Source organism: Brugia malayi, assembly GCF_000002995.4.
Source record: "Brugia malayi strain FR3 genome assembly, contig: Bm_007, whole genome shotgun sequence".
Taxonomy (NCBI): domain Eukaryota; kingdom Metazoa; phylum Nematoda; class Chromadorea; order Rhabditida; family Onchocercidae; genus Brugia; species Brugia malayi.
The window spans coordinates 184,340-209,984 of NW_025062284.1; the positions used below are offsets into that span (position 1 = coordinate 184,340).

General features: G+C 32.5%; 6 protein-coding genes and 1 non-coding gene across 8 annotated transcripts; 3 read left to right on the top strand and 4 right to left on the bottom strand.

Moving 5' to 3' along the window:
- Positions 1–2,406: 2,406 nt before the first annotated feature.
- On the top strand, positions 2,407–4,902 carry Bma-apy-1 (MGC52693 protein, putative; the record flags this gene model as incomplete). The annotated part of the gene is made up of 6 exons (XM_001898296.2): positions 2,407–2,587; positions 2,906–3,087; positions 3,291–3,431; positions 3,559–3,711; positions 3,996–4,194; positions 4,634–4,902. The coding sequence occupies 6 exons, from the start codon at positions 2,407–2,409 to the stop codon at positions 4,900–4,902; spliced, it is 1,125 nt and encodes a 374-aa protein (XP_001898331.2).
- A 1,257-nt stretch (positions 4,903–6,159) lies between these two features.
- On the top strand, positions 6,160–7,904 carry Bm3143 (Ctr copper transporter family protein; the record flags this gene model as incomplete). Of its 2 annotated transcripts, XM_001898297.2 has the most annotated exons (5): positions 6,160–6,295; positions 6,641–6,859; positions 7,120–7,363; positions 7,560–7,602; positions 7,716–7,904. In XM_001898297.2, 5 exons carry the CDS (start codon positions 6,160–6,162, stop codon positions 7,902–7,904), a joined length of 831 nt encoding a protein of 276 aa, XP_001898332.1. The 2 variants fall into 2 exon arrangements, with proteins under 2 accessions (XP_001898332.1, XP_042938584.1); XM_043082650.1 differs by lacking the exon at positions 6,160–6,295 and having other exon boundaries at positions 6,667–6,859.
- A 1,763-nt stretch (positions 7,905–9,667) lies between these two features.
- Bma-vps-41 (Vacuolar assembly protein VPS41 homolog, putative) lies at positions 9,668–16,020 on the bottom strand (the record flags this gene model as incomplete). Its single annotated transcript, XM_043082651.1, has 16 exons — positions 9,668–9,854; positions 9,957–10,153; positions 10,559–10,780; positions 11,023–11,199; positions 11,291–11,419; positions 11,650–11,852; positions 11,979–12,189; positions 12,550–12,741; positions 12,994–13,173; positions 13,451–13,606; positions 13,682–13,870; positions 14,071–14,136; positions 14,486–14,626; positions 15,089–15,214; positions 15,595–15,711; positions 15,907–16,020. The coding sequence occupies 16 exons, from the start codon at positions 16,018–16,020 to the stop codon at positions 9,668–9,670; spliced, it is 2,607 nt and encodes an 868-aa protein (XP_042938585.1).
- Positions 16,021–18,033: 2,013 nt separating this feature from the next.
- Bm16937 (Uncharacterized protein) lies at positions 18,034–20,565 on the bottom strand (the record flags this gene model as incomplete). The annotated part of the gene is made up of 8 exons (XM_001898299.2): positions 18,034–18,196; positions 18,449–18,616; positions 18,821–18,968; positions 19,097–19,284; positions 19,505–19,589; positions 20,009–20,135; positions 20,215–20,320; positions 20,447–20,565. The coding sequence occupies 8 exons, from the start codon at positions 20,563–20,565 to the stop codon at positions 18,034–18,036; spliced, it is 1,104 nt and encodes a 367-aa protein (XP_001898334.2).
- A 565-nt stretch (positions 20,566–21,130) lies between these two features.
- Positions 21,131–22,150, bottom strand: Bm4734 (zgc:91831, putative; the record flags this gene model as incomplete). Its single annotated transcript, XM_001898301.2, has 3 exons — positions 21,131–21,250; positions 21,540–21,659; positions 22,052–22,150. The coding sequence occupies 3 exons, from the start codon at positions 22,148–22,150 to the stop codon at positions 21,131–21,133; spliced, it is 339 nt and encodes a 112-aa protein (XP_001898336.1).
- Positions 22,151–23,650: 1,500 nt separating this feature from the next.
- Bm873 lies at positions 23,651–23,927 on the top strand. The gene has a single exon (XR_006228224.1). It is a non-coding gene; the product is annotated as an Unclassified non-coding RNA Bm873 (non-coding RNA).
- A 373-nt stretch (positions 23,928–24,300) lies between these two features.
- On the bottom strand, positions 24,301–25,067 carry Bm3654 (oxidoreductase, short chain dehydrogenase/reductase family protein; the record flags this gene model as incomplete). The annotated part of the gene is made up of 2 exons (XM_043082652.1): positions 24,301–24,573; positions 24,996–25,067. 2 exons carry the CDS (start codon positions 25,065–25,067, stop codon positions 24,301–24,303), a joined length of 345 nt encoding a protein of 114 aa, XP_042938586.1.
- Positions 25,068–25,645: the final 578 nt, after the last annotated feature.

Below are 25,645 nucleotides of genomic sequence, written 5' to 3' on the forward strand. Positions count from 1 at the left end.
TTTAGCTGTTTTGAGACTGTGATTGTATTTTTTTGCTTTCTTTTATAAAAATTTCGGTGTCTTCCCAAATATTGTTATTTTACTATTGACACGAAATTAAACCTTCCTGTTGGTGCTGGTACAAACAAGTATAAAATTACCCCGTTTCTGTTATACGTTAATATCGTTTGAACTTGCAGCATTTTGCTCCTCGATGCCACTATAATATAGCAGTATTGCTCTTTTATTCTTTCTTTATGACTAAGATCATCAGACTCATTTTATCGTCCCGTTGAAGTAGTATAGACATCCTTAATTCCTTTAAAAGATAGTATTTGCAACTGATGCGGTATAAAGCCATATAATCATTAAACAATTAACACTAAATTATGAATGTGGTTTGTTTCTGAAACATTTAAACTTGTGCTGCCGTAGAATAGAAGAAACATCTGATCGTGCTGAATGAACTACTGACTCCCATAACTATTCTTATGACATCTGTTCAATAATAACGTTATGGAGAATGCTTGAATCTATCCTTTGAGACAGTATGTCAACAGTGCTCTGCAATCTACAGTGTCGTTCATCCTCTTAACCTGCATGTCACCATTCCACGTTCTAGAGTCATCGTGATGTTTGGCACTTTCCGAGCACTTCAGAATTAATATACAGACAATGTCTACATGTAGGTTATAATTAAGTAAAAGAGAGAGAGTGGGAGTAGCTATAATCGACTTAAGTAATCTTGAAAGAATATCTTTTAGTTTTTTTAGTAGATCTGCAGTACATTTAGACTCACAGTTTTTCTTATTTGACCTATACAGGAATCTTTTATCTTATCTTTCGTGCAGCGATAAACTTCGTCGACTTCGATTTTAAATATTAGGAGAGCTATTGCTAGACGTCAAATAATTACGCACTTCAATTTAACTCGAATTTGCAAGCCAACATTAATTGACACAAAATGTGGTTACACAAATTATCTCAATAAAATTCTTGTTTGAACAACAATTTACGAGGTGATGAGGACGAAACTAGTATTACTTTTTCTCTTCTCCTCAATAAAACATTCGAGATATAAATTGTAGCGACTCAGTGTTGAACTGACAGTGATGGTGGACTTTTTGTCCTTTTGTTAACTTTTCGGCAATTGTACTATTGATTGTTATGGTGTAGTGATACAATCTTGCTGATATGCTTGCTGCGATTGATAATTTTCAGCTTGGAAAGAAAACTCGAAGAATGAGCAATTTGTCATTTGACAAAATCAACTGAGGTATTTAAATTGTGGACACATAATAGAAGACATAAATAGCTGTAAATGTCCGAGAATTTATCTACATTTATGACCATCCTTTTGCAAATTTCAGATTGCAACCAGCTCTGATAACTGAATAAAGAGTATTTTCCTTCTGTACATTCCCGAGAATTTTTCATAGAGGATTGATTCTCGGAAGTACATAGATTCTACCCCTTACGACTACTTTTTTTTTTGGATAATTGAATGTTCGACAGTGCATTATCAGTAATTGTTATCAGCACTTGCCTGTCTCTGCCCATTTCTGCTGATGCAAGATCACCATTCCCGTCCTTCGGGAGCTGTTCTTCACTGTCACTTGCCCGACTAGTGGATCCTTAATCACCCGGCACCACCTACCTATGAGACGAGATGGCAGGATTCTTTGCCCTTCCCTTCCCTTCCCTTCCAGCTATCCAAACTGCCCACAAAAAACTGACATTAGACAGAATGAGTTAGCTGCTCCTTGCTGTTGTCTTATCATTATCAGTGACAAGAATGAATGAAATACTGCACTACAACAGTTTTATTCTACTATAAAAGAGTCTCTATTAGAGTAGACAGGTATACTTCATCATTATAAACTTATAATAATCAAAAGATGAGAGATTAATGGTAACAAAGAATAAAACTTCACTTCACTTCACTTATCTCACCTTTCCTGATCGGATGTCACCGAATAATTTGTAAATTGTAAAAGGCTTATATTCGAGTTGCAGGAGAATTTAATTTAATTCAAATTTATGAGGAATGGGATGGATATAGGAGTTTCAATTTTAAATAGATAACTCTGTCTGTTCGAAAAGCTCATCCTAAACATTTTAATTGTTTTATCTGCTTGAAAGAAATCAGATGTCAACTTTCTCCGCTGCTTATATCCATCTTTGGATTAGAATCTTTCGGCTCGAGAAGTATTTCAATTTTGTTTCAAACTTTCTTTCATCTCAAATTTCAATCTCTCCCACTCAGTTGTTTATTCTTAGCACTTAATCACTAAGACTAATGTCTGAATATTATGTGTATTTGTTGTTGACTTGTTACTACTTAGTACACATATATATCATTACCTGAATTACTTTTAGATTTCTACGTCCTCTCAGGCCCTCATAATTAGTACAATTTTCAATTACATGGTTAATCTCGAAACACGTTCAAGAATTCGGAAGGATGGTGTTCACCGACTATCATTCACCGGTTCCTCCCTTACTACTACTGTGCTTATAGTCACTTTATGTGCAGCATTTATTGCACTAACCAAAAATATGCAGAAACCTGGATGCTATCGTCGACCATATAATACATCACAGCTTGGTAAGTAACTTTAGTAATTTTCCACAGGAATGTCCATTTTATTATGTTTGTTGCCTTCATTCTTTTAATTCATCTATTGATTTTATTATGATTGCATAGTTAATGTTTTGTTCTTCTCAGAGAGAGTGAAGAGCCAACTGAAGTAATTTGTTCCAAGCTTATCAATGTCTAAAGTTTTTTGTGTTCATGTTGAACCGTTTTTATTGCGCCTAACATTTCACTTATGCTTTGAACAAATGATATTTTTGAGAGGACTACTGTATATTTGTTATAATCTTCGTATGTGGTGGCAGTTTTCTTGACAAGATTTTTACATAGGTCATGAAGTTTTGTTGGCTGATGGATCTCATCAGTTTCGTATAATGGTTGTGACAGATCTTGACAAGAGCAGTAAGCATCCGACAGAAGAAAATCAATGGCAGAGCTTCATAGAATTTGGTATTCTCACAGTGAATAAGGATTACACTGAAGCATCTCTTAAATGGAATAGCAATGAACAGGTGGAGCATTAAATATATTTATTGTCACTTTTTTTGAATTGCATATTTTTGAAAATTCTTGTGTTTTCTCTGTGAAGTATCACCATTCAAATCATCCGATATCATTGCTTGCGAGAGTTGTGCAGGTTTCTTGAAACTGGTGATATCTTTTACTAACTGTGGTATAAAATGGCCCAGTATGCATGCATAAGTTTTTCATGTAGATTTCACTTTATTCGACAATTGCTGGTGGTGGACGGTCGATGGAACTATCTGATCTTGTCGTTTTTGATGGGAAATTGTTATCAATAGATGATCGAACCGGAATTATTTATCGAATCGAAAAAGACATGGCTTATCCTTGGGTTTTTTTATTTTTTATTTTTTTGTTCTTTTTGACTTCTGTTGTAAAGATCTTGTCATTTTTTCTGAACTCTATTTTTGAAAATTTTTTACTTTTGCAATAGCATGAAAGAATTGCATCAATTCAAGATTTACCTCAGTGATGGTGCTGGAAATGCAACCAAAGGTTTCAAAGGTGAATGGATGACGGTGAAAGATGGTAATCTTTACGTCGGTGGCCTTGGGAAAGAGTGGACAACAACAGAAGGTGTATTTGACAACGAGGATCCTATGTGGATCAAGGTACAGCCTCGTATTCATGGGAAACTTTGATATTATTTATTAACTTTTTCCTATTTAATGGTTTGTAGGAAGCTGTAAGTGATGGTTGTGATTATAATAGAAGTTGTTGAAATCATCCGACGGTTTTTCGGAACATTTTTTATTTTATATAAAAGACGCATTATACTGAATAATCGAGTATTGGGCTGATTGAATTAAAAATTTTTTTATTATCACTAAAATTTATCCGTCGCTTCTGGTTTCTATAAACTTAATTGAGAATAGTCTCTTTTAAAAGATTTCAGCTTGTAACTCCCGAGGGTAGTGTCGAGCATATCAGTTGGGTTAATGAATACAAGAAATTACGTTCTGCAGTTGGGATTGAGTGGCCTGGTTATATGGTACACGAATCAGTTCAGTGGTCAGAAATCTACAAAAAGTGGTTCTTCTTGCCCAGAAGAGCTAGTAAGCAAGTATACAACGAAGCAGAGGATGAAGAAAGAGGTTAGTAGACATTTAGGTTGTGTACACTGAATCGTATGATTCGAAATCTAATCGTCATACTCTTTGAATTTTTGGAAATTTGGAACTAGGCTGTAGGCTATAGATTTTTTTAATAATTCATATTCTGAATGTGAGTACCCCTTTTTTCTGAATGTGAGTACCCCCAAACATTTTTGCCTACCTACCCTACTTGTAATAATGACGAGACAATATAGCTGTACACGATTGGACTACATTGCGATGAAATACAGTAGTATATTGAGCTTATATCAAGTAAATTTCGAGTTTTGCTACCACTTAGATTAACATATGAGAAGAGTGAAATTAAGAGATATTCTGGATTCAACTAGTTAGCTACATAGATCGGATTTGAAGACCTCAGTATGACAAACAAATGGACTAAGTTAGCTTATTGTTATACACATGTTCCCTATTTCAGGAACTAATTATTTGCTTTCTGCTTCGGAGGACTTTTCTGACATAAAATACCAACAGATTGGGCCATTAAGCAGTACAAGAGGCTTCTCAGCTTTCCAATTTGTTCCTGGTACTAGTGATCGAATAATTGTGGCATTAAAATCGGAGGAAAAAGACACATTACCAGTAGCCAGTTACATAACAGTATTTAATCATGAAATGGGTCATATCTTGCTCGAAGAAATGCCACTCTTTGGCAAGTTCAAATATGAAGGAATAGCATTTGTCTGAAATATCTGAATAGAATTATCGAATCTGTTGTAAAGGATTTCAATTCAATCCATGAAATTCTTTTCTTACTGCCTCGAAAGATAGAATTGTAAGCATAATATTTTATTCCTTTATTTTCTATAACACAAATATCTTTTTTAAAATATGACTGATATTAGTGATTAGATAATGAATCTCTGAAGGATTTTGCAAAAGATATGAGGTATTTGATGCATAGTTTTGAAACTAAATGAAATGAATTTTTTTTTTTTGAATGCCGGAAGTCATTAACATGCAAAAATCCTAACAATATATTCACTTTAATGTGTTTTCCAGTGATGAAAAATCATACGGTTGTACAAAGAGACAGTGATATATTTTAATATGTAAATATGGTGTGTACTCTTTGAAGCATGAGAGAGTAGAAATTTTTGTCGTTGATGACAGTGCTTTCACTAACATTTTTGTTTTAACATTAGCTCATATTTTCCCTTTGGTGATTGCCGTACATGATCGGGAAACTTTTTTTTTTTTCTGTTATTTATTAGTTATTTTTCGGAATTTTTAACCTGTAAGTGCCTTCATTTTATATTTTTATTTTATGCTTCATTTTTTGAACATATTGATAGCGATTGTTGTAGTTTACATTAACTTTATTTATATTCATGCACTTTATATTTTTCATCTGATTTCCATTAATTATTTGTTAATAGTAACTTCATCAGAGCACTAGTTTAGGTTTCAGAAACGGACGAATGTTTGGAATTTTGTTAAGGAGCTAATCTGTCTCGATAAAGTTGTCTGCAACAGCATTATGTATCACGAAGTATTAAGCAGCTTTATCTACATATGAGTACTGCTTCTTTCATCCTTTGTTACGTGTCATCAATAACATTTCTAAGTTGATTGATTCATTCTTTTGTTTTTAATTCTGTTCGGACTGATCTATTTGTATATGAAGTAGCTTATTTTGAGTTCATGTATTAGGTTTTCATACAGGAAGGAAGTGGACTAATTCGCTATGTTTGAATCTTCTAGAATTTTCTTCAATTTTTTGGATATTAGTAATTGATGGACGGTTCTCCTGACTCAGTTTCATTTCAGTTCCGTGATTGGAACGATATAACAGTATGAGTTTCGAAAGAGATTTCTAAAATAATTGGTTCATTATGGCAATGAGCTGTGTTTGCTATTCTACGTATATTTTACGGCTATCGATTATATGCAGCAGATGGAAATAATTTTTCGGCTGTAGGATTTAGAATATTTCAGGCAATCATGAGTACTGCACTGAGTCCCGAACATGGAAGGTTGAATGCATCTCCGACAAACACCAGTGGTTTTTCAGGGTTTGATCGGTTAAGTAGTGTGAAAAGCTTTTTGGATGAACTAGCGAATGATTATAAGGAACCAGGTGCTCTTAATTTACTTGATTATGTTTGTTATCAGTAGAAAGATATATGTTATGAAACAAAAACCACACTGTAGCACTGGTTGTGTTGCCCGGCATCAGCTAAAGTTCCGGTGGTGTCATTCGCATTGCAGTATATCCGGAAGGCGTTGTTAAAAGAAAAAAATATAAGACTGATGTAGGTGAGGTGAAATTAATGTTATCTTGTTAAAATTATATCATCATTGCGTTAATCTGGACCTGCTTATCCTCAATTTGATCTTTCTTAAAAGCAAGAAGCGAGAAATATTTTCGTATGTTCGTCTGTGTTTGTCACTTGTAAAATACACTTTGCCTATTCTTTTGAAGGAAATCAAGGACATAATATTGAAATAATGAATAAGGACGAAGTACTTGGATCTAGTGAACAGTTGCACCACCACCACATGCATGGAATGAATGATGAACTGATGAAGCACGGTGGAGGACATAACCATCAGCATGGCGAGCATGCTATGAAGATGTGGTTTCATTCTGGTTATCATGAAACAATTTTATTCGAATTTTGGCAAATTGAATCTTTGTATGGTTAGTTTTTTAATGCTTTTGTTAATCACACTGATCATTTATCTTCTTTAGAGGAGAAGATCAATTCTTACCTTTCAATATATTTTCGTTAAATGTTGATATTCTTTTTTATCCTTATGCAAGCAATCAGTTAATCAGTTCATCTTTTTACTCCTTTATATCAATTCACGTTTATTTATCTTATAAAGGTGGAAATAACATGAAAGAATTAAACGGAACAGTTTCATGAGTAACATAATACTGTTTGGTAGTAATTGCAGGTCTCTTGCTTTCCTGTGTGTTGATTTTCATAATGGCTTGTTTTTATGAGTGGATTAAATGGTTTCGTGTTTATCTGCAGCTTTCTGCTGCACGATGTCCACCGAGTTGCAATCATGCAGTTGATAAAGGAAAGCAAGATGAAGTAAAGCAAGATGATGAAAAACGTATTGATTGCAATCGCTTGTCTGTATCAGCACCTCTGACGACCACTCTACCATCTGATTATCACCAGATCTCCAAAAGGTTTGCATAGTGTTTTAATATTTGAAGAGTATTTTTTTTTTTTTTTTTTTTTAGACGGAGTTTTCTATTTTAATTTGCGTTAGGACAATGTCGAAGTATCCAAACTGATTATTGTTGTCGGAGTATATCCAAAGGGATTTTGAAGATTTGGTTTTTGTTTTGTATACTTAAAACTCAAAGTCGTACTTTTTTTCAGAACAACAAAGGAAGAGATTTCTGCGAAAATTCGATTCTTGCAAGTATGTACACATTCAGCACTTTATTATTTTCCTTCTTTAACTTCAGATATAGTAAGAGATTGTGAAATGTTGACAGGAACGTAGTACAACATTTGAATAGTGTATCATTATAGGCAGTCCTTTATTTTGTACAGTTAACATTGGCATATTGTTTGATGCTTATCGCGATGACGTATAATGTTTGGCTAACCATGGCTGTAATTGCGGGCGCAGCGTTCGGACATTGGTTATTTGCTATTTTAAAATGTTTTAATCCACAGACCGACGACTTGGATACATTTGCTACTGATGCATGTCACTAAGAATAATTTCCGAGGTCTCATAAGTAATAGTTCGCTGGTAATAGCATTAATTGTGTTACTGAAATATTAACTTAATTTAATAAATTGAATATGTTGTATTTTTCCTTTGTTCGTTGAATGGAGATATTATTTTTTCATTACTGTCTCAGCTTTCTCATTAGAAAAACATTTTGATAGGTGTGCTTGGCTTTTTTTCTTGCCGTTAGTCTGTATACCGGACACTATAATTGTGAAGAAAAAAATAGCTAACGAATGGGATATCTGGAAATGCATTATCTTCCCATATAAGGATTATCTTATGTTTATAAGTTTAGCATGCTATGTATCGCATGCTGTGCAAGTTTAGCATGCTTTGTATTTTCTGAAATATTGGTGATATCCAACATTAACATATCATTCTACTATGTTCATAGCACCAGAGTTGCCTTTTACAATAAAAATATGTGCAGTACTCGCGATAGTAATGACACTATATGGTTCTTTCACTTCTGTAGTATGATTTATCTAGGGAGAAAGAGACTTATCGTTATTTATTATTTCAAACAGATTAGGTCATATTCATGTTAATTTCACCTCTCAGTTCGAATTCATGTTATAATGTATTTTGTGTTAAGTGTGGGTAGGTTGTCATCCATCAGCAGCTTGCTTACCTAACACTGTTTTCCATCCCTTCCTTTTAGTATTTTTCTCATATATTTATTTATTTTGAATACTATTTACTTTTTTCATTCTTACAGATTTCCATCTGTTACGAGTCATTCCAGTCTCATGATCAGTAATGACTATTACAGTACAATTACATTAATACATTTATTTCTCATCAGGCTTAACTTAATGTCCAAATATAATTTTTTTGTATTGTAAAACCTTCGACAATAATTAATGATTCTAAAGTCGAAATTAAAAGATTCTTTTCTAATATTGAGACCTGTGTCTGTATTTATGTTTAACGGCAAAATAATTACCGCATTTGCTGTGTTTTTAACACCGGGAACAAAACATATACAGATGCTGAGGTAGGTACCTCTCCCAGGTTTATGTTTTTGTCTTCTCATTCTCTTTCTTCAGCTTCTCGGAGTCAAATGTGTCACCATCAACAGAGGAATTCCCTTCCTCTTTTGGTTCCTTACATCTGCAAAATTCAACTCATACTTTCCCAAATTTTTTCATTAAATTCTTGCACTTTTTTTTGTCTGACGAATAATATACGATTTCAGTTCACTGAAACTCATGTTTTATGTACTGTCGTGTTAATAATTCATCTCGAAAATCTCTCCCATGCTGAAAAATCAAAAATGACTTATATAATCGATTAACAACAAGCAGTAGTTATTAAGACACTCTTACGGGTATTAAGATTGTGCATGAAAATGAATTATAAGTCATTAACTTTTCCTGATCAGACTGCTATATCCATCCGATGATAGAATTGCTTTTGCAGTTATGCTTTTTTTATGATTGAAAAATAATACTTAACAATAGCGTTTGTATTCCGAAATATTTTGTGTGATTGTTGATTAGATATGTGGAAGATAAAGTTGAGGAACATCCAATGAATTCTTATATTTGAAGTACAAAATTTAGCTGTGGGAAAAGAATACAAACATTTTATTTACAACAATATAAGTAAATAAAACTGATCTCTTTGAATGACTTGGTTTTATCAGCGATATCACAATATTTTAAATTCTTTATACGTGATTTCTTGGGAAGGATTATCTCCAAGAGTATCCATAAACTACGCAAAATGTAAACTCATCCTGCTAACGTTTTCCATATAAATGCAACCCATAACACATGGGACATCTACTCTCCATAACTGTTTGTCCATCTGAATGAGGGACATATATACAACGGATGTGTGCTGAATGTCCACAATCATAAACAATGATGTCACAATTCGCATGTCTGCAGTCAGTGGACTTTTCGCGTTCTAGCAGTACAGCTATCCTAAAATCGACTCACTAGCAGAAACAAAAAGAAAGCCTACTGGCCAATGATATTTCAAATTTAATTTGTGTTAATTTTGCAATGAAGAAATTGTTGTTTCACCTGCATACAATGCAACATTGCTCGAGACCGATAAAAGTCGAACATTTACGATTTGATAAATATTTTGCAAAAAGATGATTACTGTCGGCTTCTGTTACTTGCAAAGAGCCGCGTTGCATTTGTACAAGTAGTTCATAATCACGTAAAATTGTTACCAATAAATTCCGTAAACCAGGGATGTTCATCTGTTCAGGAATCTGGAAACTCAAAAATTTTGTGACAAAATAGTATATGTTATTCTGAGAATTAGTATACTCAAAGTCGGACCATTATCTAAATGGACCAGTTTCTCACTTACAGAAGCAGCCCATCTTTTAACTCCTAAAGTCTTAAAATAAAATACAGATTTATAGGAAGTGATCGTCAAAGTTGTCCAGTTGTTAATGCCCTGCCCTTACTATTGATCTAACATAACTGGACATAGGTATTCCAGGTTTCCATTTTGTGTATGAGCTTTTTTATATGAGAATTGAGAACCATCTCCATAATATATCTCCCATAAAATACTAAGGATTTGAATTTTAAGAATAAAACTAATAATAGTGATAATACATACTACGTCAGAGAAATGCAAAACTACATATTTAAGTGAAAAAAAGAACCTTCTCAATAATATTTAATGGATTAACATATTTTCCAGCAGTATTCAAAAGCTCCATGATATGATCCGGTCGTTTCACAGCTGCATCGACTAGTGAATTCCATAAATCGGAATCATCGTTTTCGCGACAAAAGTCAATTGCACTATCAATGCGACCAAGCTTATTTACAAGTAAATCTAAAGCTTTCATACGATTTCCACTTCTTCCCAGCAAATAAACCATCTGCAAATCATATCACTGCTAAAAAAAAAATCACCTGCTAGAGTTTTTGCTCGATAAAGCTGCTAATTTGTAATGATATTATGCTATGACCTAATACCAAGCTAACTAACTCCAGGCTTTAACTTGCTTACTCTAGCCTGTGAATTGAGCTTTGTCATATTACTACAATAACACTATTCGTACTATCTCTCAAGATGATCAAAAACTTAAAAACTAACAATTAAAGCATCAAATCAGTAAACCTCATTGATGTATTGCTTTTTTTCACAGATGTCAATGGCTTTTGCTATATCGTAGATTGCTGTTTTTCGGAGGAACGGTAAAAGAAGTTGTGGTTCATTTTCAGCATACAGTTTTATGGCAAAATCGATAAATTCTTCGCCTTCATTTCTCTCAAATAGTGTGTTCAAATATGCCAACTGAAATACGTTATTTTGTCTTGAATGATTATAATTTTTTGCTTTTTCAAATATTTTAAAAATTAAACATAAAAATAAGAGAAAAACAAACCTGCAATTTTGGGTACATTGCGAGCTGAGTTAGAATCGTTTTTGTTGGAAGACTTCCGGCATTTTCAATCAGCAATCGTATTGTCAGATTCGTATCGATAGCCATCAGTTTTGTTAAATCATTCTTAACCTGCGGCATAAAGATATAACTCAAGCATCCATGCCATCTGTTCTAGCCTTTTACTCTCGACTTGTATTTGTCAGATTTTATAACCTGCTCAGGATTCAGTTTTCGAGGGGATAAGGTAAATAACACACGAATATTCCTAAACATTCATTACTACAATGCTGTATTTTAAGAAACATTAAATTTTCCGAATGAAATTAGAATGGTTGATACACAGAGGATCGAAGAATTACCAGGTCGAAAAGGTGATACTTCTCGATGACCTGGAAAACAGTTTTATCGTTTAACATAATATAAAGCATCAAAGCTTTATCATACTTTCGTTCATACAGATAAAGACGAGCCAGTGATCGATAAATAGCTACGGCATCATTTTCTGATAGTGGATTTACATTATCATGTACAATCCGTTTCATTGCCATATCCGTTATTGCACCTAAACTATTATAAATTTTAATTTGAAGTGAGAATGTTCTTCTTCCTTCTGCATTCCTTATTCGGAAAACTTCACCGTAACCATAATGTGCATAAATAGACAGTAATGAGTAATTAAGATACCAACCTACTCGGAATAAATCCGGATTCCAAACTTTGATCAGGTTATAAAACAAAACTGGATGGTTATGTAATGCAGCAATCAGTACACACTGGTAACATTCCGGTTCCAGTTGGGGATCCCTTACTGGGAGATATTTTGCCAACTGAAGGACTACATTATTCTGTTCAAATTCATTTACATAATATTCCCACAGATCTTTCTGACGTCCACAGACCTTAAAAATCAAATTTTCAAACTGCTCAGATGATATTGAATAAAGTGGACGCATGTCTGTTTGTAAAACTCAAGGATATATTAATGAAAACTAGAGCAAATCGACTAAACATAAATAAATGGTAGCTAAACAGCTGAAATTATGGAATTTTTTATGAGAGAATATTCATACATGATCTAATAAGGAAACAACCTAAAATTAATAGAGAATGTCTTATTCTATATTAAAAACAAAAAAAGGAAGAACAGTGGAATGATGAAATGATTCACTTGGTAAGAATTTTTACTATCCTATAAATTAAGAATATACTTTTCATAATTGGAGATTCTCATAAAATTATGTAATAAATTCTAAACAAACTGCTTTAAGATTTGCCGCTGCTTCAGCGAAACGTTTCTGTTTAGTGAGAGAATTCAAATAGCGCTTTCCAATATCGACAGGATCTAAATGCTCAAGTTGAGCTTTGTGCTCATTTGCATATTGCATTGCATCACGAAGCAGGTCATTCTCCAAATACCATCGTACTCGGTCATCGGCCGAACATGGTTGAGCCTTTAACATTTATTTTGCTGCAGATAGTTGTAAGCAACTAGTTCTAGCCAATGTTCCTGTCACAATTGTTTAGTTGTTTACAATATTATCAATCAAATCACAATCCTATTAAGACTAGTATGCAGCTTAGTATCGTTGTGATGCTTTTACTCACAGATGCACCAACCAAAATGTCTTCAATGTCATCCTTGTACAATTTCAAACTATATCGATTTAAGAACGAAAAATTGTTTTTTAAAAAAAAAATCTGACCTCAATGAATTCCTGACAGCCAAGCAAAAAGTACACATTTTCATGTGGAACAGAAGACATATGGAACAAAGTCAGGTTGCCCTGATCACAAGTACACATTTCAATTCTATCTTCGGTGGTCAAACTAAATGTGCTTGAATCTTCAGGTTCCAATAATGCCAGTACCATCTCACATTCATTCTGCATAAGTTTGAAAATATTTTGCAAATGGATCACAACGGAAACATTTTAAGATAGGCTCTAATCAATAAATCAAATTTTCTTCACTCAGAAGTAAAGCTTTTTTTCTAGAATATGGTAGAAAGAAAATGAAGCAGTTATTCCTTCATTCATTCTAACTCTTTTTTAAAACAGATTATTTAAGACCACGACGTTATCAAATCTCAATTAAATAAACTCCTAATAAGATGTTTTAAATATTGTGAAAAGAAGTCATGAAAAAATAAAAAAAATGCACATTTTCAACGGCTGCCTTCTTCATTCCGAAAACTGTTATTTCCTTCCAGAAACAAGATTTATCATCACTAAGAGTGAACGAAATATCAGCTATATACATATCGAATTTCCAAGCATAATGCACTTCCACTTCTTTCTTTTCGATGGATGAAACTACCTTAACAACAAATTTATGAAAAGAGCTAAATCTAAACTTATTAAAAGCTTGAAAAAAAGAAGTGTAAAAACTTGCCTGTGAATCAGATGAACCGATAATCATACATATGGAAACAGTATCGTACCATCCGATTGCCAGAGTTTCATTGTTGATCCAACAGTGAGACGGACGAACTTTGATTGCAAATGTTGATTGTTTTTCATGTGTAGGTTGGACTAATGCAATTAACTGGTTCGCATTTCGGAAATAAAACAAAATTTTGAGCTTATCAAAAAGTCATAATAAAAAGGAGGTTAAAGTAACCTAATGAAAAATGATATTTTCTTCGATTGATCAATCATTATCAATAATTGAAATCATATAAAGATAGTTAACATCTGCAGATTCAATAAATAAAGTAAGACTAGAAAATCATCTACCACTTACTTATCAAATATCCTAGTTCCTGTTTCATTTGTAAAAGCAATGCAACAACCTTGCCAAGAAATTTGTGTAATTATTCCATCACAGTCCATACCTTCATATAATATCTGAACAAAGCAAGGTTACATTTAACTGAAGTAAAATACGAACAGTAGCAAAAGTACTTGTTTCTCGTTTGAATGACCATTTATGTTGAATTGCACAAATTAATAGAATTTTGAAAGGACTGTACGATCCAATCACGGACACAAACTACCGTATGATAATCAATGATACGTTTTGAGATACTCACTCTTATTGTGTTGTAGTGAATATTACTGATATAATGTTAAAAACTATTTGTACCCCCAACAATCGATAAAATTCAAAGGAAAAGAGCAGTTGTTAGGAAACAGAATTCATATAAAATGACCTACGAGTATGTACTTCGAAAATTATAATCATATAGACGACAACCTTTTCTCTGTAATTTCCGAAAAATGTTCGGTGATGCAGCAACAAATTCCGTTCCCCACTCACAAACATATGACCTGAACCACGTTTAGTGAAGTCCGGATCTATTGCTACCGATCGTGCAGCTATCTTTAAATCTATAATCTGCAATTACAACAATACAGCGTCTCATATAGTTTTAAACTTAAAGAGTACTGCTTACAGAAGGGGAGTAATATCCCAATATGTTAACCAGTGCTTTACAGTTATCACATGTTCTTTAACAGCAATAGCATTCTACTACCATTCCATATCATAGTATTAAACAAAGAAATAAAATTTTGAAAGTCTCTCTCGTGCTGCTTTTAAAATTAATTTTATTTTCAGAAAAAGATTTAGTGTTCTTCCAATACTGATAATTTTCTTAAAATTAATTAGGAATTCCGCTTAAAATGTACTCTATTTATGTTTTTCTTAAGGATTCGAAATACTTGCAAATAAATAATGCTCCCTCTCTAATAAATGACATATAAGATAGTGTGCTTTAAAATAAACAATATCCTAATAAATTTCAAGTAATAATATTGTAAGCAAAAACTAAAAAAAAAATTGTTCGTTAAACAATACTTGAGCAAATTCGAAGGAAGTAATTCCTGCAACACTGATTCGAGCATCCTGCGAACAACTGACAAAGTATGATCCGGTCGGATCAATCGATATTTTTGTAACGGGACATCGATGATGGCGTGCTGTCTAAATCTACGACTGCATAACATGCTAATTTTTTTTTTTTTTTTCATAAATTTCTCTTCTAAACTCACTTTATTTTGAAAAGCCAGAAATTTAAATCCCTGAACGAGTAGTTCTAATTTTACAAATATTTACAAAAATAGCAATTTCTGACATTTCGTTTAGTCTTTGCTCTGACACCTATAAAGTTTGTCTATCAAAGAAACAAATTTCATAGTAGAAAATTCCGATGTATTTTAAAGACATGCATAAGACGCATTCGTTTCATGGAAGTAAAATTTCAAATAAGCCAAATAATCTGCGAATTTTTGCTTTGAAATTTGACTGACGATTCATTTTTCGGCAATTCATACGGTACATGGAACGGAAGAATTAAAGCTAACACTTTCTGGATGTAAGCTTCCGAAATGATCAATGATATATACATTTCCGGAACGACTACCCAGTGCAGCGAACTTATCATGTATTGCCATACAAGTTGCCATATCCTTTCTCAGTATCTGGTAACATCAACAATAAGAAACATTTTGCCGTAGACATTTGCATAAGGTTCTTTACAAGCTCTGGTCGCATTCACTTTAAATTTATAGGATTCAGTTTCTTTCGTTGCATTTTTTTGCAGAATTCAGCAATGATCTTTTCCTCAAATTTCTTAAACCCTACTTTTCTTAAGAACAGCAACATGTGATACTTACTCCAGGCACATTATTCAAAATTCTGGAATATTTGAATCGTGGCTCCAGCAACATTTCCTCGATGTCAGATTCCATCCTATCACTCTTCTCATCCTCGTCAATTTGTTCTTGCATATGAGTGATGCTAGAGTTACAACTTCCAGTGACAGAGAAATGACTGGAAATAAATTTAAAAATTGAAATCTTTCCAAATAACAAATAACAGTAATACATTCGGTGTCCCATACCCATACTAGTAATCCAAGATTTCCAAATTAAATTACAAAATATTCTTAACACTCCACAAGCAAATATCGGGTTACGATATATCCCAGACTAATAAGTAACGATTGCAATCATAAATTTTTAAGCTTTAAATCGAATCATAAAAGCAAATTAAATCTGATTTTATAAATTTGAAAAAAAAAAAAAAAGGTTACAACCTTTGACCGACAATAATAACACTGATTGAAAGCTGTGATGCGAAGTTTTATTGTCCTAAGAGTTAAACATAACGAGAACACAGGTATATAACAATAATACATGTATACTTGGTTAACATACAATAAGTGAGCATAGCGAAATATTGGAAGGATGGAAGTAATTAAGGATGAAGGAAATATACTGAGTGAAGAAGCACAGCATTATAATGTATAAGGAAAATGTTGTTAAAATTATCATATGTAAGGAAGAAAATAATCCACACCTGTTCTATGATAGATAACATTCACCTCGTCATAACATCATAAAAATACTACTAGCTATCAACGAAGTCACCATCTTAGAAAAAGTATAGATTTTAGGAGTAGCAAAAATATGCATTTTTTTTTTTTTTTTGTTGTTTTAATTGCTACAAATAAGAGCCTTGGATATAAATTACTTTGAGGTGAATATGATTTATTTCTACTTCCGTCATTAATGGATGGACATTGGCAATTATTGGCATTTCCTTATTCTACTGCAAACAGTGTGTGAAAAAGAAGCTATTAAGTTAGAAAAGATCAGAAAAATAAGCAACATTAATTCATTTTTAAACAAAAGAATTTTTCAAAATATAAGGCACAGAAAATTTCACACGAGAATTTGATTAACAACTTGTCATCATAATCACTTGAAAATAAGATGCTTTTTTTTTTTTTTTTACATCAAATCCAAATAAAATCTTAGTACTGTTAGTTCTATTCCTAAAATAGTTAAGAAGAGAGAATAAAATAAAAATACTTTAAAACTCAAATAACAAAACTAATGCGGAACGGTGAAGTGAAGTTTTATTAATATTTTTTTTTTTTTGATAATTTTGGTGACAGGCTTTGGTTTTCAACACAATGTATTACAGTCGAAAACAATTACATTTTCTATTCTGAACCATTTCGATTCAAAAACTACGGAAGGTATTTTAAAAAAGATAAAGTAACTCAGACTAATGCAAATACAAAGGACATTTCAGTGAACTAACTTTTCTTTCTTAAATAACTATAGAGGAAAAGATTAAAAATAGTATGGCACTAGCAAATGTGACCACTGCACATGATAAATAAAACAAACCACTAATGAGTGGAAATAAATCCATAAATATTATGCACCAGTTTAACCATTCCAAAGTATTTGGAAATAATGCAGAAAAAAAATCATTTATAGCGGTGCATTATTTACCCAATAATAATAATACGAAAATATATTTTTGAATATTTTGTGCAAATTAAAGAAGTCACTAGTGCATAAGATAGATAAACAGTTTGACAAAGTTAGGTAAAGGTTTCTCGAGAAAATTTTATATTTTTAATTTTAATTTATTTTTAATTTTAATTTTATTCATTTTTAATCCATGCAATCTTCATGCGTTATTGTAAAAATTACAATAGATTCAGAAAATTTAGCTACTAAATTTTCAAAAAATTAACTTGATGTAACACCATTATTCAACGTTGCAGAAGATCAAAAAATTTTTTAAAAAAATGTAAGAACATGAATTTTTATAGGGATTTTTTCCTCTCGTTTTCCTCACTGTTTTCTGAAGAAACCTAATGCAGAAAAAAAAAAAAGCAAATGGGTTATTATTGTTTTACAACAAATAGTCCAGCAGATTTGTCATTGTAATAGCACATATACAAATGAGAAAAATGAGTACCTACAAATAATGGTGCAGATTTAGCACCTACAAATGCTTGGAGGATCCACTTTTGATGATTCGTTTTCTTGATTAAACTCATTATTTCTTTCAGCACATTTATGCAAAGTTATATCTACATTCCCAACATTTCTGCAGCTAATTGACGGTATTTGAAGGACTGGATCCGTGGAACTGTCATGTCTGAAATGTGAACTATAACTGATTATCAACGTTTCCCATTTCTTATATTGGATTAAAATTATCGAACATTTTCGTTTTATGTATACATAACTTTGCCCATCTTACTTTCAATTTTGCAACACAAGCAATCCTATTCCACAAAATCTTAATTCTTCATAAATAAAAATACTGCAATACCAGCTATCTTAATTTTCATCCAAATCCTTCCTCAGTTAGCTATAAATATTGAAATCAATTTTTCTACAAAATCACCTTCCACTAACAATGTGCAGCAATAAATCCTGCAAATTAAACAGAGTCCGTCCTACTCTTTTCGTGGTTATACCAAATGACCAACGAAGCTGCGATATATTTTTATTTAACAGCGATATGCCTTCTTCAAATTTTTCACGATTTCGTGTCATACCGTACAGAGGATATCTAAATACATGGACATTTTTAATGAACTACGATATAACACTTGTTTTTAAGTTTTTCCAATCAAAAACAAATACCAGCTATCAAATAAATTCACAGAAATGAAAAAACCCAGGCATCCATATCTGGAGGAAAGTTTAATTGCAAGTTATTAAAAAATAAGTGTTAATGATCAACTGAAGAAATAAAATAAACATAAACACCTACGTCTCCTCAAGTATTGGATCTTTTATTGTTGATTTTGAGCCAAAGAAAAACATGCCGTATTGATATGGAAAATTGTATATTCGAGAAAGTAAGGATAACGTCTGAACAACATACCCTACAGCAGCACTTACTTCTATATCGGAATGTCCTAAAAATGACATACCACATGACTATAATCATTTGATAGCTTAATAAATTTCCAACAAATAAATTAATTTGCACCAAATTTTCTTTCGCGACATTATTGTACCTCTAACATGAAATTAAAGAATTAACCAAGAAAAGATAAAGCATCCGGAAGATGAAGACCAGTAATACAGGCTATCGAATGACAAGCACACGATGAAGGCATCAAACGTGCTTTTGGTGATGTATTTAAATTAATGACATAAATATGCATCAGATCATCAACCATCTTCCTTCGACGCCAGGCCAGATGTGAAGCGATCAAGAGCAAATTATCTCTGATAAACAATATCAATGATTTCGCAAAATATCATGTATAAGTTATAGGATGTAAGCGTTTTTAATGTGTCAAGCAGATTCTGTTCAAAGCTATTAATAAGCAACTAATTCTTTCACTTATAAAGTTAATGGAACAGTTTATCACAAGCCAAATTGACCTACTTTAAACTTCTAAAGTTTGCACTATCATTCATCAAAAAAATTTCTCAAAGATCATACTTTGCCAAAGAAAGTGCTGCTTTCCGTTTTAATAAATCTTCTTGCATTTTTATAACTTCGTTTGATCGTTTATTAGTCATTACATCTGTAACAACATACTTGCAAATATTCAGCAAAGACGAAAGATTAGAAAGTATTTGTAAGCAAGCAGTAATTATTATTAGAATTACTCTTAAACTACTCCATAGTCTGGAGGTGATTCTGGCAAATTTATAATAACTTTTTGATTGAACCAGAGATTAGAAAATGAAAAAAAATTTTTTTTTATTTTTGCAATAAGTTCGACTTACAAAATCACTGTAATCATCCTACATCAACAAATATCTGTTAATTGTTTTAAAATACTGTTCATTCCTCAATTAGGACTGCTTCGATTTAAAAGTTTTGAGATGTCAGTAAGAATGAAAAAGTGATCTGGCTAACTGCCCAGTTTTAATATGATAATTCTTCAGCTAATCTCACGAATGATACGTAATACGAATAATCTTATTAAAAATTAAACACCTTTCTGGAATTTTTCGTCATTAAAATGAATTAATTTCATACGACACGTCATTATACGACATTTCTGCTTCTCTACATAATCTCGCAATGCTTGTAGTTCAACTTTTTCGCACTGTACTCGTTCGGCCTTAAATAACATTTAAGGATAAGCATTCCTGATAAAGTAAAATATCGAGTCGGAATTTTTCGAAATAAGAAATTCTAACCAGCTCACGGTACTCTTCCTCACTTGCCAACAGTACATCCAGTTTTTTTCGTTGAAATGCAACAATCTCCTGCGTTTCTTGCAATGTACGGCAAACATCACGCAACCTGCAACGGATATTTGTTACTCCATTATAGCTCTAGCATTTCACTCCAATTATCTTACTAATATCTTATCTGACCGCTATGCATTGCAACTGCATATTTTAATTTAAATCTGACTCAATGCAATACCTTCTCCAGCTGCTATATGTGTAGGATGGTACAAACTTGTCCTTTACAACATGTGAAGTTGACGCTTCATTTTCATTAGCTTTGGCAACCACTTTCTCACTTTTGAACGACTGGTTCATTTAACTTCAATAACAATCTCAAACAGAATTTTCCTTTTTAAATTAAAATTTAAAAAAAAAAAGCCTTCTATGTTAGGATCCTAAAACTTCCAGTTATCGTGATGCAATTGATTAAAACAATAATTATAAATGAATTAAAATAATTACAAGATGATCGACTGTTTTAAACATCACTTATACTAAATTACCAAGCTCTGCAATTATGGTTCTATACACATACAATTTTAAACAGCTACCATGGATTTCCAGTTATCATTCATGTATAAAATATATCAATTCATTTATTTATTCGAAAGAAGTCAAAACGACATGAAAACAAGAAAAGTAGAAAAGTAAATGCACAAAACAGAGAGTGATAATCAATTAAAAAATAATCATCACTGTAAATAACGAATGGACTGAAAAGAACGGTATGAACAGTTACAGGAATATTATATACAACTACACGACATAATTAATTATAATTATAAACTTTATTATGTCCGATGAAAATAAAATAAGATAGCAAAGTATTGGAAGCAATACTTCTAAAATTGGTTCTCAAGTCTTGCCACGCAATTCGTAATCACTTCGTCCATGAAACTTTTGGTATATCGTTGAATTCGGTTAGTTCACTCATTTGTTGATTGAACTTTTCAACTTTTTCACGATGACTTACAGCTGCTTTCCTCGCCAGCCGTTCGAACTATAAAAGCATAAACATTAAATTCTCCAGAGTTATTGTTCTGTTGCAAATAACAATAAAATGATTCATAAACTAAGAAACCAAGTGCGACAAAATGCAAAACCGTAAATTTGTTAAAAATGCCTCTGTAATACACACTGTATTACAGAAACATGTATAATATTTAGTGATACAAGATGAAAAATCCAATCACAGCGAACATTCCCATGTGTTTTTGCTACTGTAGCTGAGCAACTTGAAAAAAAAATTGTTAAATAAATTGAATAAATCAAGAAAACACAATTCTCGCCTGATTTTGCAACTGCCGCTTCTCAAATGCTATCTCTGCTGGTGTCTTATATGTAACTGTCGTATCGACATCTTTGTGGATAGTTATATCAATACTCTTCAGATCAACACTTTCTCTCTTCTGAAAATACGATTATTTTAGGCAATTAAGCAGAAATCACTGGCAAATTATTAGTCGCCTTCTTCACTAAACTTATAAAAGAAATATAACAGGAAGAATCTGTTTAGGTTATCCTCTATTACATTTATTTTGAGAATACCATTCTACTGAAAGGTTCCATTATTTATTATTTATTACAATAGTTTTACTCCGGAATATTAAAAGACAGATAATCCAGAAAGCTTTCTACAGCATTATTTTATGACATTACTTAAATCGCAGCACCTTCCTGCTCTTGCAATATCATTCCACGAATACCTATTTAAAAATAATGCCACCCTTAGTAAGTACTGCTTAAAAAAATGCACTATTTCAGAACTGTACTGTCATAAACTTTCAAATACAGAACTTGCCTTTTTCTTGAATTTTGATTTGCCTTTCTTCAATTTCAACCCACCTCGGACCACTTCCTTGTACGGATCATTATTATTACTACCAATGTTACCACTCATACCTGAGAAATTAATGTGTCAATATTCAGAAAAGAATGCTATGTTTAAGAGATGCATTGAAAGAGACAAAATAAACTGACAAAATAGCTTCACGCATGTACTAACTATATCGTAAATATTAAGTACAGCACTACTTTACATCTAATTAATACCTCCCAGTCAAAACTCTTAGCAAATGTCCCGGCACTTCTCGAGACCCACAACCTGACAGGTAGACTGCACCGGAGGAACCGAAAAGAAGGTAGCAACTGAAAGCTGGGCGGTCATACAACTATTTGCAACCTGAACACAAGCCTGTCACCTTGTTTGAGTCATACCGCGGTTGCAGTTGCTTACTGGGTGGCTTATCACTTCGAGTGATTAAAGTCATATATAAATATATATTGGAAATTATTTCAGAATTACTGCTTATACCGCTGCACCGAATATTCGAACCCGAATTTGAGAGTTTATATTACTTTGTTTTGGTTAGATGGTGGGCTAAAAACCAGGTACTAACTTAGGGGACTTCATGAACCAAGAATTAAAGGTGTTAAAGTGCAGAAAGTTGTCTGAGAGCGAAGTTCTTTACAGGTCTGAAATCAGAAAACACAAATATACAGTTAGTTTCTTCTTATCCAAGACCTTTCTAATGAAGAGAATGTTACTGATACCCTTCTTAATTTCGATCACTAGAAAATGATCAGTTCAAATTCATTTCAAAAAAATATTTACCGCATTTACTTTTTATTTATGAACCTTACCATTACTTCTAAATGGTTGAAAAATTGCTTAGAATAGAAACTGTTGGATAAAAATGATTTTGTTCGCATAATGATAATCATAGTGATTATTTCGATAATAGATTTTAGTTCCAACAAAAGATGAGTGCCAGATCTTTAATATGAAAAATTGATAAGAAATATGGGAGAGAAATTTTAAAGAACAGAAGGGAAACTTAATATTGAAGGGATTTACTCTTTTAAGCATGTTTTAATACAAAAAGATTTATTAGTTATTGATGCAATGGCTAAAAGCTAAAGAATGCCATGTATTACTTGTAAGAAATTCTTATGGAATCTCTGCAACTATTTTAATGCTCGTTTAAGTTGCAAATCTATTCGAGATCGAGAGTTTAGCCACAGACTTTATGTGCTATTTCATCTAGAGTAGTATTATTTTTAGTGATATTGAGAAGAAAACATTCTTAGGCTTTTATTACTTTGTCATGATCTAAAAATCAATGCCTCCGTATAAGAATTCAACTTGAAAGAGTTAGATGAACTCTTTTTTTATTTTATTTTAAGCTTGTCTTGTTTGATTTTATTTATTCGTTTCATATTTGTCAGTGGCGATCTGATGAAGAACTGAGTGCGAATAATGTTAGCTTCCGAGAGGGAGAGAGAGAGAGAGAGAGAGAGAGAGAGAGAGAGAGAGAGAATTGTCCTCAATTTTTGAGTGACTTGTGACTCGTCCATGTTACTGACACTGTGGAATAATCAGTTCAAATTGATTCGTTGCAGGAGAGAGATGAGTTGAAGAGAAGTTTCACTGTTATCAAAGAGTCTCGCAGTTGATAGCAAATAATTGTTTTGCAATGGAATCAATTTAGTGCTCCTCAAAGGTGACAATTCGTGGTGACAAAAGGTGACAATGGGTACTAGACACATCGAAATCTATCAGTTTTACCAAACAGTTCAAAGGCAAAAAAGTTTCACTGAAACAAACAAATTTTTTTACTGAAATCGATGATCTTTGTCGTGATGTGTAATTTAGATGAAATATATCTTTGAAATAATACTTCTGATTTTTAATACTGTTACAAAAACTAAAGATGGTGAGTTAGATAAATGCCATACCAGATCAGTCTGATTAGATATCAGACTAAACTATCAGTTCCAGTTCCGCATAGATCGATATGCCATAGTGTATCAGTGTGATGTTTTGTTTTAAAAGAAAGAAAGCGACAAATTTCAAGATTTCTTGATTTCGCTCCCTTATGTAATGTTATCTTAGCTCCGTCATAAGTTTTTGAAAATTTCGAGTTTCATTCAACTATAAAAAGCATTCATATGTTCTATTTTATTTTTACTAAAAGAAAGAGTATAGTTTTCAAGAGATACTTTCAACTTCATCACTCATCACTCAGAATGAAAAGTTCATATGAGTTGTCAACGATGCCGAGACATGACATTACGACTTAGAAGTATTCGTAGTGATGGATAACCAAGAATAAATGTTTGCAGCATCCATTTTAACGTATTATTTCGTGATATACGCAGCAGATTGCACAATTTTAGAGAATACATTGATTCGCCGAGATGTGCTATCAGTGCGAACAAGTTGGTTGCTATGAAGAACGATGGGAAACGTACGCCTAGAAGTTCCAAGAATTTTCCTGACACACCGAACTGACCGAACCAATGTGCATCATACCATGTCATCTAAACAGAATTTCATTAACGAGAAAATGAGATTTAGGAAGAGCTTCTTGTGGGTCGTTCATTTCTTGTGCATTGACTATTTTGCTTTCACAACAAAGAATTTCATGGCACTAAATTTTTGAATTTGCTAATATCACTTGCAAATGTGATTCAGGGAAGAAACGCATTCTGTTTTTTTGATCATTTTCTAACCTTTCTCAATATTATTACTTCCCAAATACCTGGTGCAATGAGGGCTTTCAAATGATTTGATAGAAAAGGACGGCACTTGATCGTTATCTACCAGAAAGATGGTAGTAGCAAAGTTTGACTTTAAAAATATAAGATAATCGTTTAAAGTCTAAAAAAAAGTCGTAAGAGTAAACATCTATGCTGAAAAATAAGAAAAGAGGTTTTACTAAACAGAAATAAAATAAGCTTACAAAATTAATCAAGAGAGCAACTGGTACGAGAATCCACCACATCAGATGAGGTGATTTGAAGAAATCGTTCATTGCTATTCGAATTTTGAAATTCAAAGTTTTATTCCGAGGATTCAGATATTTTTTTTAAAAAGTTCTGAAAAGATTAGAGGCATTCATGTTCAGTAAGAAATGCCTATTACTAACAAATGATGCATTAGTAAGCAAGCTATCAGGGGACAGTTAGTACGACAGGAAATTGTATTAATAGTGAAGCATGAAACTGTGGTATAATGAATAGGTTGAGTCGAGAATGACATGGCTTTTTTCTGCTCCTTCCTGAAATTTTCTCAATTTTAATACACTTTTAGTTAGAATGCATAGCAATACAACAACATGTCATCAGCCATCAGTATTTTCGGGATCGATGCTTGAAATGACTGATATTTATTTCCAACTTCTTAACCCGTAAAGAATGTGAACTAAGCTTCCCCTACTTTTCTCTTTATCAAAGGAATCCTGCGCTGCATATTGATAAGGGGAATTTCAGGAATTCCTTTCCGATTCCGTATAATCCGTTAGTACGGCGTGAAATGATCGATTAGATTACCACTCTCCATGCTTGCTATGCTTAGGTGTTCAATAAATAGTAAATAAAAAGTCCTCAATTT